At 32.2% G+C, this 14,497-nt stretch overlaps 1 protein-coding gene across 1 annotated transcript; it reads right to left on the bottom strand.

The window, feature by feature from the left end:
* Positions 1–3,913: 3,913 nt before the first annotated feature.
* On the bottom strand, positions 3,914–13,928 carry LOC132750507 (GTPase IMAP family member 9-like). The gene is made up of 3 exons (XM_060740505.1): positions 13,758–13,928; positions 5,812–5,942; positions 3,914–4,935 (listed from the first exon to the last, which is right to left on the bottom strand). The coding sequence occupies exons 1-3, from the start codon at positions 13,789–13,791 to the stop codon at positions 4,096–4,098; spliced, it is 1,005 nt and encodes a 334-aa protein (XP_060596488.1). The 5' UTR covers positions 13,792–13,928; the 3' UTR covers positions 3,914–4,095.
* Positions 13,929–14,497: the final 569 nt, after the last annotated feature.

Raw genomic sequence — 14,497 nt, 5'->3', positions numbered from 1 at the left:
GTTTTTTGACGAACGGCGCATATAAATATCCTATTTTAAGGTATCATTAGACGACTTTGTCAGCATGTGATTTAAATTGAAGCAGCGGAAGTGTTAAAGATAAGATTGTATTACACCTGTATTACATAATATTACACAATTATATATATTATATTCTACACTTCCTTTGAATAAGTGTATGGCTATAGAGGCTACTCGTTGCCAAAAATCCAGCCTTTGAAACTTGACAATGCATACTTCGGTTCTACTAAACAGATTAGTAAAAATCTAATTGTCGATCCGAGAGTTACATACTGCACTGGTATTAAGCATTTTGATTACCTCGATTTGATAAAATGAAAGCTGTTAACATGCAACTTACATAAATTGCAAGCTGTATTTATAAATGTATAACTTCAAATTTGCGACATGTAAACGATAGAACGTACACAATACGTTTAATGCTGTGCATCATGACGTTAAAAATGTAACTGCATCAACTTGACACACTCAGGTTTTACAACACCACACTTTCCTTTTACATTCTAACGCGATTAACATTTGTAAACGATTTTGCAACTTCCATATATGGAATTATCACGGAAATAGACGAAAATTAATAGGCGGAGCCAATTTCACGAAAGCGGAATATTAAGAGAGGTAACTCTTGCTGGTACAAAAATATTTCAAATTATATAGAAACTGTTACATCAATCTTGACTTTGAACATCCTTTGATTTTGTTAAAACGTATTCTATACAGGATATTCAAGTAATGCAAAATTGGTTAAGATATATTGTAAAAATGTAACAACGTATATACTGATAATGAGCATAATAATATGCAAAAACTAAAGTTGGTGAAATAACATAAATGGAAATGTTTCCCCATATATAATGACACACACCACTATTCATTTGATATCAATGATAGGGCTTTTTGTGAGCCACGGCAATTCTATTAAGCAATATCTTTTTTTTTACCTTCAGCAAATAATACTAGAATGCGATACATGGAAGGCACTTTTTGGCAACACGAAATAAAGAGAACTGAACAATAAGCCTGTGCCGTCTTTCTTTAAAGGACTATGTTGGGTTATAGAAAAACTCATATTTTTGACTCAAGTGTATAACACGAAACAATGCAAAGTTTACTATCGATAATTCCGTTGTATAACCAAAACTTTGTGAATTTGTCCCATTTTAATGTTTGAAATAAATATTCAGTGTATCCTGGCAACTCTGTTTACCTCCATGGGGAGGTATTTTTTGAGTCAAAGGATGTGATTTAGCCTTTTATTGTTTAATATATGTAAGCTGGCGTAGGTTAAGGTCTTTTTATGCATTGTACTGAATCAATAGCACCTCTAAATATGTGTATACATGCTGTCAATAGCTGTTACTAATTTGCTGTCTAGATTTGCTGTCTATATGATACAAAACAGAGAACTTCTTTTATTTACATGAAATACTACACAGAATATTTATTAAGTTTTGTAAGTGATGGCTTTCTAAGAGATAAAATAAACAAGGTATACAAAAATTGATAATCAACATACATACATTTGGACTCATTTAATTTTTTACTTATTGAAAAACAAAATGGGAAAATGGGAAAATATATGGTAAAAATAAAAAGTTATGACCAAAAGGGTACATACAACTTTGGTTAAATATTTACTATTGTTAAAGGTTTTTTTTCTTGTCAAGTCATACGCTAGAGATTAAGGTTACTAATATAATAGTACTACTATGGAAAGACAAAACAGCCAGAAGTTGGTCTGTATTAGTAAAATCTTTATCAGATGTTGACTTGAAAATTTGAAAGTGGTAAGGTAGCAGCTTAACTGTAAATGTTACTCATTCCTATGCAAATTGGGAATACCATCAGTAAAATTTATTTGTCGTTGAATATAGTCTTTTCAATCGTTTTCACTTCCACCTCAGACAGTATGTAACCTGGTGTTTTGGGGGTTTTTTTTAAGTTTCTTTTTCCAGGAAATGTGGTGTTCTACAACGTTTTAAAATTATATGCCTATATTCCTTAAAAGTCCGCTGATGTTGATTGTAGGCAATCATGCAAGTGAATTATGTTTAGTAACTAAACATCTAAATAGTATGATAAACGGAAACTACGCCGCTTCTTGTCGCTGACGGTAAATACCGAAAATAGCGGAAAATACGTTTATTTACGATGATTTAGTGGGCGGGAAAATGGGCGGAGCTTATTTTATCTCCTATTGAAAAACGTGTAAAGCTGGATTATGCTGATCTGAATCATGATGGTTCGACAATGTAAAGCTAAGAATGTAACTTCTGTTTTGAGTATTCGAACACTTGGTATTGCTACATCAGTTAAAATGTTTTGTCGTTTAACAAAATGTATTTTGTTGAAATGCATGTTTACAATGTTAAATTGGCAAACTCAATCCAAGTATGCAACATTGGAGTTTACATACAAAGAAATACAATTGTATTTTTTCCATTAACAAACTGTTCAACTCAGATCAACAAGACTGGATTTTTGGCAACGAATAGCCTCCATATATGGCAAGGCGGTAGTTAAGTGTCGAACAGATTGACACTTGACCGGTTGCTTTTTTTTCAGCTAGTGTACAATATCCTTCAACCGTGACGATTTAGTACCATGACATAATTAATAACGAAACTCGTTATTTACAATACTTTTGAATGCATGTACGCCAATCTCATCAATGTTATTTTGTGAAGTGACAAATAGTGTTATGTGCATTTATATGTGTTATGAGAAACTAGATAAAGTGTGTGTTATTTCACTATCAATCTCAACTTTTCAAAATTTATTTAAATATATTTATGTAGGGTTAAAATGTTCTGTTTGGTATCACTGTCAAATCGGATAAAGGATAAAATAAGGTAAACTGAAAACTAAAAATGCATTATTATGTTTTCTGAGATTTTTTTTCAAATGATAATTAAACTCGATATCATATGTGATAAAATTTCCATAGGTTTTAAATAAACTATTTCAACAACAATTAGCTCGACGTCTTTATTTGCTAATAGATATATTTACACATTTTTACAACAATTATCTCAATATCAGGTCGGTGATCGCAATAGGGAATTTTTAAACTATCATCATTTCCTGCCTTTATATGGCCATCTTGGTCAAAAAAGCTATAGAGGGATCTTTTTTATTTTGTTAATAATTAATAAAAACATGTATGCACAAACTATTCTAATCATTTATAAATATACATATACATGTATATTCTAATAATTGATCAATATACACGCAATTTTCTAAGAATTTTGAACTATGCACATGATATAACGTGTCATCAACAGATAAAATGTTTGACAGTCAAGGTAGACGATTTTTAGAATTTTGTCAAACAACATCGTTTATCATATGTAATAGGCGGTCCATAGGTGCGCCAATACTGATGAAAAGCACTTGTTGTTTCAATTAACGGGTCAAGCATTGCAGACTATCTACTCACACCATGAATAATTTGAATTGTATTCCTGACTTTACAGTCGCCAAACCCAACGAATTTTCCGCCCCTAACGTATTAAGTTTTAATATACATACTCAAACTGAACAACATGAACAATGTGAAACCATTAATAAATGGGAAGGGGAGAAAGAGGAATCATTTTAAACCCTCTTCAATAAAGAAGGAACGAAATAAATAATTGAAATAAGCGAATCTATTGCAATAAAATGACAATATTACTGCCAAATGTACCAAAATTGTACACGAAGAAGCATCTTCCTGTTTTAGCGTGAAATATAAACACACTAATCCTTGAAAAAATAAGTTTAAAAAAATCCCTCATTTTATCTAACGTAATTTGAAGCTTAATTTTGTAATCAGTTGAAATAAGTTTTCTTTTTTTTATCATTTTAACTGGTGTATTCTTTCTTTGGCGGAATTCGGGCTTTCTACGGCGAGGGGTAAGTGATTTGAAGTCAAAGGACTTAACCACACAGCCAGGGACGACTGTTGATAATGTCACTACCTCACTGGAATGAATTTGCTAAATATGTACATTAACATATGGCAATCAAATGGAGCATGTTAATCTCATTATATTCTTGAAGAAGTTCCAGAATCCAAAGACAAAAAGCTTATAATATAATACAACAGAATTGCTTCCTCATTTCATTCAATAATCTTCTAAAAAAATTGAAAAATCCAGATTCATCTCTTCGTCCACTCGAATAGTCTTTTTTGAACTGATATAGACAGACCGTTTCATCATCGTTGGGTATACCCCCGCATTCAAGCATTCTACCTCTTCTTCGGTTGATCGGCTGTTCTTCTTCAGCAGAATCGGATCCAGGCGGAATATCATAGGTCACATCATTTTCATCTATGAATTCAAGCATTATTTTAAGTTGTGTGGTAGTAATTCCTTCACCAGCATTCTTTAAATATTCAATTGCATACTTAGCGGTTTCTTTAGAGCTCCATTTGGTAATATAAACAGTGGCTAACTGAAGGACAACATTTGTAAAATGGGTGTTGCTGTTAGCATTCTTTATTTCTTCCACCATGTATAGGATTCGTTTAACTTGCGCTTCCTTTCGTTCTATTTCAGGTGATGTATTTTCGATTGGTGCTATTCTTAGCTTGCCACCGCATTTTTTTATCAAGTCGTCCAAACCTTCTGTTGTATCAGTTGAAATATATTTTTCTAAAGATTTTTCGTCTTCCGTTTTGGTTAAAATAATACATGAATATTTCTCTACACCTCTGCCAAACCAATCGAAAAATAAGTTCTTTGTTTTTACAAGCTCATCTGTAAACCGACCTTTTTCGAGCACAAATGCGATTGCATGAAAACCAGGCGTTGTGAGAAGAAGTGATCGAATGAGTTCTCTATGTATTTCACGCTCAGTTTTGTGAGTGTCGAATAAACCAGGTGTATCAACCACTTCGATATTTTTTCCAAATCGTTTAAATACCTGGAATAAAGATGTATCGCTTTAAAATTCACACCTACGCTGTCCATGGTAAATGGCTGCTTGGTGGATTAATTGCCCTTGTCTTAACCTAGATTATGTCACATTCTTACATAGACAGTCACATAGGTAGGAATATTCCACAACGTTTACTGTATTAGGTAGGATACTCATTCATCATTTATTTTCATGATGTGAAATGAACGTTAACACACCAAAAAAGTGATATTTGCTTATGTTTAACACAAACTGTTGAACCGAATTGCTTTGATACGGCGGCATTGTCATATATAAAAAAGAATAATACAGAATCATTACTTTAATATTTTTATTTTACTTCTATCAATGAAGTATTTTTGTTTAAAACACTACATTCTGTATTCTAAGGATATCAGCAAGTGTTCAATATAACAGGGAAACAGTACAAACACCACACAGTTTCGCTTTAGAGGACCGACAACAATTATACAAAAAAGGAATTCTGAAGTATTTTGTCTTTATAACCGTCTGTATATTTTCCCCGAGGTGACACACGAAAATTATACTTTTCCTTTGTAGGGCAATTATGCTCTAAAAGGCTCTATATTCTTACCACTTTAACACACTTGGTGGCTGACATTTTAATTATCAATAAATCCAGTTGAAGTATATAGCTTCCAAACAATTGGTGAATCCCTTTTTATAGTTTATCAATGCTTTACAAGCATTTACAGTCAAATTATTTCTTTGAAGGAATGGTATTGTTTCTAATTTTGTTCAGAACACTCATTTGAGTATCCCTCCCCCACAAACACAAAAGATAGAAAGAAATGTAAACAAATCTTTAGTTTCATGAAATTATTAAATTTTCTTAAAATTGAAGAAAAAGATTAAATATACCCTTGACCACTGGGTAGTACAGGTTTCTGATTTGGCTCCGGATGATATTTTGAACTTTTCTGATCCAAGGATCGAATTTGCTGTGGAACTTTTTCCATGACCCGTCCTTCCAACAAGTAAGATACGTATATCTATAAAATAAGATATTTAACATTACTGTAATTATCAATAAATTCAGTATTTCTTAAAATAAATTGAGTCCTAAGAGTGCCAAATATATCCCTGTTCCTGTTTTTGATTCTTATTAAAATGATATTTTGACCTTTTTTCTTTTTTATTTCAAGAATTTGCTGTGGAACTTATTCTTTAAACAAAACATTACGTGCATCTTTGAAACAAAGAAAAGCTAAAAAAATATTATTTTCATACAATACAGTACTTTTTGGCGTCCAAATGACGCAAGTAAATTACCATATTATAATAGTAAATCTTGTTTTTATTTGTTGCAAATACAATATAAAACTACAATTCAAATTTTAAGTCTATCCTTGTATATATTTGAGTATTAAAGAAACATGCTTCCAATTTCGCGCTTATTTCTACGGAGGCACAGAGGGGACATTCCGATTTTTTCTTTCCTATCTCGTGGGCACGAGATATTACTCAGAAAAAATGCTATGCCATGGCCACGAGGTATAACTAAAAAAATTACGAGCTCGTGACCACGACATATAACTCGCAAAAAAGGAAAAACAAAATGCTATCTCGTTCCCACGATAATCAAATATTTATTATAATAAAAGAAAAACAAAACAACAAAAAATATCCCTATCTCTTGGCTTCGAGAAAAAAAACTCGGAAAAAATTGCTATCTCATGAGATGGGGAATTTTTGTTTTCTTCTTCGTTGTATCTCGCGGAAACAACACATTATGTTTTCTTTTCTGAGCTATATCTAATCGTCCGGTAGTATTCTCATTTGTAGAAATGGTATCAGTTACAATAAGTTATGAGATATAATCACACAGTTATTTCTTTTTACATATAACAGGGAAAGGCTCACATGCTCATGTCAGTTATGTACAATAAGTAATGATATAACCTCACATTTATTTCATTTTACATCAAATAGGGAAAGGCTCACATGCTCATTTTATTTTCCTAAGTCTTGTCTCTTGTAAATTTCTCAAGTCATTTAATGGCATTGTCCTTTTCTTGTCAGTTAAAATAAGATTAGAATACTAAGTTATGAAAACATAATACACTGGCTATGTTTAGTAACGCTACCAACTCTGAATCTCATACACAATGTAACAAAAGTCGTTTTGTATCTACTTGTTCTCATTTTGGTTAGAGTCAATAAAGATATTATTCGATTTTTATAATGATCATTTATTCAGATATATGTTTATGAATTATTTTAATTATAGAATATTAAGAAGTAAATACAAATCTATACATACCCGAATCAATACTGCTCATATTCTTTGTCGCTATTACTAATGAGCATTATATCACAAATTGTGTTTGATTAGGCCATCCTGAAAAAATTGTTTGTTTGTAGTGCTCCAACCCTAAGTTCAAGAGGTGGGTAGGTAGGTAGGTAGGGGATTTTTTTTTGAAATTGCAACAAAATTTGAGCATACTGAGTATAGCAATACACAGTATATAGTCTGCCATGATATACTGAACATTGTATTTAGACAAATTAAAATATGTAGGCAATGTATTTCTGTTGATATTTTCTTTGTTTAATATTTCAAATAATAACATTTTAATTATTATAATATTTTACATTTGTTTCAACTTTGAACTAAATAATTGAATTTTTCCTTATTAACTGAAATTGGCAATGTCTGCTGAAAAAAGGTGACAATACCTGCAATAAAACAAGTGGTCTGAGAAAAATATACAATAAGATTACTTGATAGATCTAGCCCTTTGAGAAAATAAAACAGAATTAGTCTCAATAGTAGAGTTTTATTGTTATTTGAAAATGCAATTTACACTACAAGTAACTAAAAAAAACATATAAACAGTGTATATGATTTGTAAAATTGTTTGCAACAAAGATTAAAATGAATGGCTATTAAATTACAATTTAGGAAAAGGTAAATTTATGAATAATTATCATTCTTATGAAGAAACCACAGATATGACTAATATTTAAAAGTATCGGAAAAAGACCCATTTATTTCCAGCGATTTTCCCGCGAAAATTTTATGAATTCAACAAGTTTTAGTGTAACCTCATTTTCTGACAATCATGAAAATGGCAAGATGATTTTGGTTTGAATTAATTTATGTCAATAATAAAGTTTTTCTTGTATTATTTTGTGTAAAAATATATTTATACAGTGATGGCCTATGGTTACGGAGGGTAGTCCATTTTCACATTCATTGATGTATGTATATTATCTTTGAAGCAAGGTTGTAATCTTTTTTTTTTTCACTTTTATATCAAATTTTATGCTGGTTAAATATGTCCACTCTTGTAAAAAAAACATGAGGGTACCATTACATAACAAAGTTGCAATCGTTTTTCCGCTTTTATACAAAAAAATAAATCAAATTTTATTCTGGTTAAATATGTCCATTCTAAAGTCGAAAGACGAAAACTTTATATTTGTAAAAATACCTTCAAGATGGCATCAGTTCCTGTACGTATATAGACAGCGTTTAGTGGAATGAATAGGAAAATCGAGTACAGCTTCACACAGTGTGCAAGAGATTCATCCGATCGGCAATTGTCTCAGCAAATATCTTCAAAAGGGGATCGACTTTTATAAGATTTTATCTTGATTGAATAACAAAAGAACAATTCATTCAAATGTTTGGCTTGGAAACTAAGAATTTTAATGCCCTTTGCAGATTTTAGGGTTTCTGGCAAATGTGAAATCGCCGATGTTCGGGGTCAAATTTTGGCTAAATATCGATGAAAAGCGTGCATTTATATTTGTTTTGGAATAGCATTCTTTTACTCTTCTACTTCTCAGTTCAAAATTTGTCTGAAAAGTTATTGGAGAAAGTTCTTTGTAACAGAATGGGTACATAATGATCTCCAAAAAATCCTCGAAGGTTTAAAAAAAATTAGAGTCGGGGCCATTTTCATGGGTCGGTCGGAGCACTACAAACAAACAATTTTTTGTGGATGGCCCTAACTTCACAACTATTTAATTGCATAGTATGAACGTGACTTATTTGCAGTGTAAAATAAAAATAATTATCAAGCAGGTTATCTTTCGGATGGTTGAAACTTGTAGGCTATCATATCATGAGTAGAGTAGAGATAAAAGTGTTACATAAATGTACCATGTTGAATTAAAAAGACAAACGGTAACCGCAGATTATATTCTTTGTGTTATGCATGATTTGTTATAAACTTTTATTAAACATCCACTTATGGAACGGTATCCAAGAGTTTCTGCTGTTTGTCGTTCAACATTTTTGTTTGGTAAAAGTCTGACCGGGCATGCAGGCATTCGTCAATTTAATCACGTGAACATATCTCAGAAGCCCATATATTTGCTAGATTCAAGACAGTGTCAGCGGTGAAGCGTTTAACTGTGAATTGGACGACTCGAATTCGATTGGCGGACGATGCAGGTCAATTTCGTTGTGATTGATCATAGATTGATCATATTCGCACTGTACCAATGCTCTGACATATACAGAAGTGAACAGTTCTTTGTAAAAGAACATACGCCTTGGATAGTGGCCCAATATTAAGTTTAAGAAGTGAATTACGTCAGTAGCTTTCAAAATTGATAATTTGTGCAAAACATAAACAAAGAATTTTCTACGTTCCAAAGGACCATTATTCCTCTAAGTTTCTGTCACAGTTATAGGCGTTGGATATTGACTTCCAACCGTGACCATGGAGACATCTGCTTGTATCAAGTGTAGAACTTCAGTCATTTTGAAAGGTGATGCAGAATTGTCACCAAATATCCTTAGTTCAAACATTGCCAAAATTCTGTCAAAATCGATATCAGAATTTTTGGCCTCGACAGTTACCTTTTATAATTTCAAATATAAGTGTGAAGTTAAAGGCAAATATCTTTATTGATTGATGAGATATATAATTGCACGTACGATAACTTGTATGTAAATCTTTAACCAAAGTGTTAACTTAAAAGCATGTAAAGATATAATGCATTGACCGAAATGGTGAATAGACAATATATATAAATGAATAAATTAAAGACAACAGCAGCAGCAACAACAAGAACAACAGCAAATACTCTCAACTATCGTTGCCATCATGATTACCTCTGCCATCAATGTAATCTGTGCAATTACTATTACGAATACTATTTTTACTACATAAGATGAGAATTATGCAATTCTTACGGCTGACTAAGCCGTAAGAATTGCATAATTCTCATCTTATTCTAAATTATGCCATCACGATGTGTTTCTTTGTTTATTGTTATTTACTCAGACAAAAGAAAAAACAACAAAACAGACAGACGGACGGAAAAGTGGAAAAATATAGACTTGTATAGCTATAAAGTACAACGTCCTTTATTTACATAAAACATATTAGTTCAATGACCCGACTAGTATAAATACGGAATACGGACATTAACATACCCTTTTTTGCTGCATCTTGCATATCAAAATACACCTGTAACGAATGTGATTTTATGGCACCTTCGTAACAGGTGTCGATTGGCATTGATCGCATTCGTAAAATTATGTTATATAGGTGCTTCATTTCATTACTCATTTGTAACACCTATAATGAATGCGATCCCATTCGGAACAGATGTTACACATGTGATCCGGTACGAATATGGCCTAAAAGTGTTTATGGAGTTTGACAAGACGCTAAGTGTTAGACTTATATTGTCATACCCTGAAATAATAAAAGACATTTATAATTTAAACTAGGATAATTCTCAATTCACGATAATATACAAATTATGGTTAAATAGGTGCCAGAGCCATAGACCTTATTACATATGATATGGCTTATGACGTGGGTTATATCAATAAATATATTATTTTTAAAGTTTTAGGTATATAATAGTGATATAGTTGTGTAAGAATAATGCCCCATTGAATCACTGAGCAAACCTTGTTATGAGAATACATGATATATTTTGAGATTCATTTCTATCTTTATTGATTCTTGAAACAATATAATTATCTCTCCTATAATAAAAAGACATGTTAATTAAACAGTACACAGGTTATATTCAATGTTAATTGTGCATGCTATATAGAAGGGTTTGGTCCTTTACCTGGCCAATGATTAAACGAAAATCAAATTTTATGATATATAGGCCTCTTTATACACATGTGACTTTATACAATAAATAACATCGCGTTTTCACAATCGTACCATCGTGCATCGCGGGTAAGGACACAATAAAAAATCACGATTGTCCAAACGGAACAGCAAATAATCAGTTTGTTCTAAATCCATGATTCAAGAACAACCAATCAATTTCAGTTTTCAACATCGCAATCCTTGTAACTCTAGAAAATGGATTCCTGACAAAAATTTTTTATCACATCAACAACAATTAACGAAATACATGACGTAATGATCGCGCTTTTATCGATAATTCCAGTTGCGGATATGAAAGGCATATATAACCTTATACCGTTGAGTTAAGTTCGTTCTAATGCCATTTATTTAACAATATTTTTTCGTTTAAAAAGATTTTGGAGAAACTGCTAAAATTACACCTTCCATTCATATATCAATAGAACTTTTGATATCTTACATTTTAAAAATCACATTAATTCTTCTTTTTTCAATGAATAATGGTAAGATAAAATTATGGCAATGTTATTCTATTAAGTTTTCGCAGTACAGCGAGGTCGTTGAAGAATATTTTTGAGTTTCTAGTTTTCCCATTCTCCTTCGACGCTTGCGGTATTCAAGATACGCGCTTTATTGATAAGCTATCTTAAACCCCAGTCACACTAGAGCTTAAGATTACTTGCGACCACCGGCGACTTGAAAAACTGACGATCATCAGCGATTGTCTGCGACCAAAGCCCTTTTTGCACAGATAAATTTGCTTCTGCGACTATCGTAAGACCTGTCATCATTGACAATCGCCAACAGGTCATAAGCAAACGTACGATGGTCTCAAGATTGTGTGGGATTACTTACGACTAACCGTGACCTGTCATGCGATGACCTACAACTTGTCCAACGACCTTTGCACGATAACTCAAGGTTACTCAAGATTATCAGTGACTAGTGGAAATTTGTAAAGACAGTCGTAAGATTGTCGCACTTCCGAACGACGATCATGCGACAGCCTAAGACCTTATAAGATCACTAGCGACCTGTTTGATCGCAGGGAGGTTGTTGTGCAAGCTCAAAAACCTCTCTACGACTGAGATTGGTCGTGGGACCTAAATAAGATAACCTGCGACTACCGAAGATCACCGATGACCGTCGTAAGACGTTTTAAAGATTGTCCGCGATCATTGTTCACTGGTGATCGTGAACTGGTCTTAACTGATCGTAAACTCTTATGTGACTGGGGCTTTATCAAATCACCTTTTCCTCTTTAAAGTGAATACAAAATTCGACAGAATATCAACATTATTATACAAGTAACTGTATGTTAGAATTTATAAAGTGGTATTTCACTTCAAATGATTTTAATAGGCGATTATTTTAAAACGCAATAGTTTGGTTATGAAATTGCCTTTTCGACATCAACTTTGTTCTCATTCGTCATCTTTATGACAATATTCAGTAAGTAAATAAAAATAATCACTTTCTTTTAAATTACCGAGAGCATGTGACCACAATTGTGAGACGAACTCTAAATGGCGTGAGTATGGGTGCCGAATTTTGGAAATGGACGTCACGTCAGGATACAATGTTACAGTTTTACATTTTTAATCATACCGTTAATTTTCGGTAGAAAAAATGAAAAAACATGCCAAGATATATTGATGTTAGGGTTAGCATGACATTAATTTAAATGATTTTACTATTATGATTTATACAAAATGAAATGTTCTAATTCTGTGGAACAGACTATAGTTTCGATCGATGTTTATATATGTCGTCATATTGCCTGCCTGTAAAGGATCCTTATTGAAACGTAACAAAGATACAAATTATTGGTATAATCCATGGATATATAATTATTATATATAGTAAAGACGAAATTGAAGAAGCATGCCTCGAAATTCGCACTCATTTCTAAATAATTTGTATCTGTTTTTATTTATAAAAATGTTGTCAAGTGCAATTAGTAATAATGTAAGTAATGTAAGTAAATTAAAGTTAGTTATGTTTTGCATCAAACATGCAAAGGCTAACAGTATTGTGTTTTTAAAAATGTCCAGTCATCTAATAACGTTATTTTTTAAAAAAAACTATAAGTTCGTGTCCATTTTTATGTGGCTCGCTATTAAACACCTTTAAACATGTCTCGGGTCAGGAAAAAATAAAAGAAGGCAATGTGAAATAAAAAAAAACGTATGTCCTTTTCGAAAATACGTGAATGAACTGGTTACGTTAAGTAACGCAACCAACGCAGAATATTATGGTGGCTGATTTTGTACACTTTGCGATAGCGACAACACAACTTATATCGTTATCGCCTTTTCGTCTTGTCGCTAGCGAAACGGGTCAACCGGCACGTTGTCGTGCGGTGCGTTGTCGCGATGTCGCTTGTTTATATATGTACAAATAGCCAATCCTTCAATTTGAGCCGAGCTACAATGTGACATCGGGACAACACGCCACAAGACAACGCGCAGTTTGGCGTGCATCATTAGCGACAGGACGACAGTGCGCCGTTTTGCTCTCTGTCGTGCTGTCCTAGCGACAACACAACGAAATCAGCGACCATAGAATATAGTGTAAATGAGTCTTTCTTTTTTCTTTTCTCCTTCATTCTTCAAACTTTGATTAAAGCTGTTTTAGATACGATACGTTTATGATCCTGTATTTATGGATATATATATCTGAAAATTTCAAATCTGGAAGTATTAAAAATAAATGAAAATATTTACATACCCGAATCAACACTTCTCATGTCGTTTGTCGCCATTTCTAATGGATAGTTGTGGTATAGCAATATATCACAATTTTCTTTAATATATCTTCACACCTTTAGTAAATTGCGTAGTGTGAATGTGACTAAAGTGCAGATTAATATAAAAATACATGTAATTATCAAGCAGGTTATCTTTCTGATGGTTTATTATGGTTTGAAATTATAGGTTATCATATTATGGGTGGGTTAAGGATCGAAGTATTATAAAATTGTACCCTGTAAAACAGATTAAAATGATCATAAGACCATACGTAAATAGGTTATCGTACATGTAGATTATCACGTTTTGTTTTGGGTGGATGGGTTTTTGGGGTTTTTTTTGTTGTTTTTATTTATATACGTATTTACAATGGATAATGTTGAACAAGTTTTGTCCTTTAATTCTAATTGAAAATAGCCACAAACATGAACAGTGAAACATAAAATATAAAAAAAAAGCTTTATGATATATTATGCATTCACTCGGTTTTTGGTTAAAAGTTTTTCTCTCTCTTTTTTTATAGACTGGGTAATTTGTTTACGAAAATTATTATAAAGTGTATTCAAGTATGTGTTTGTTTTATTACTATATAGTTTTACTTTACTTTTCATTATAAGATGTTCCTTATATTAACCCATTACGTTATATACACGCCTTTTAACGCCTTTTTCACCCACCCCCCTTTTTTGGTGTCTCAAATGGTGAAAAAATGTCTATTTA

Source organism: Ruditapes philippinarum, unplaced genomic scaffold (genome assembly GCF_026571515.1).
Source record: "Ruditapes philippinarum isolate M1 unplaced genomic scaffold, ASM2657151v2 ctg5613_1_1_1_1, whole genome shotgun sequence".
In the NCBI taxonomy this organism is placed as follows: domain Eukaryota; kingdom Metazoa; phylum Mollusca; class Bivalvia; order Venerida; family Veneridae; genus Ruditapes; species Ruditapes philippinarum.
The sequence above is the reverse complement of the archived record's forward strand: the minus strand, read 5'-3'. Positions and strand labels throughout refer to the sequence as shown.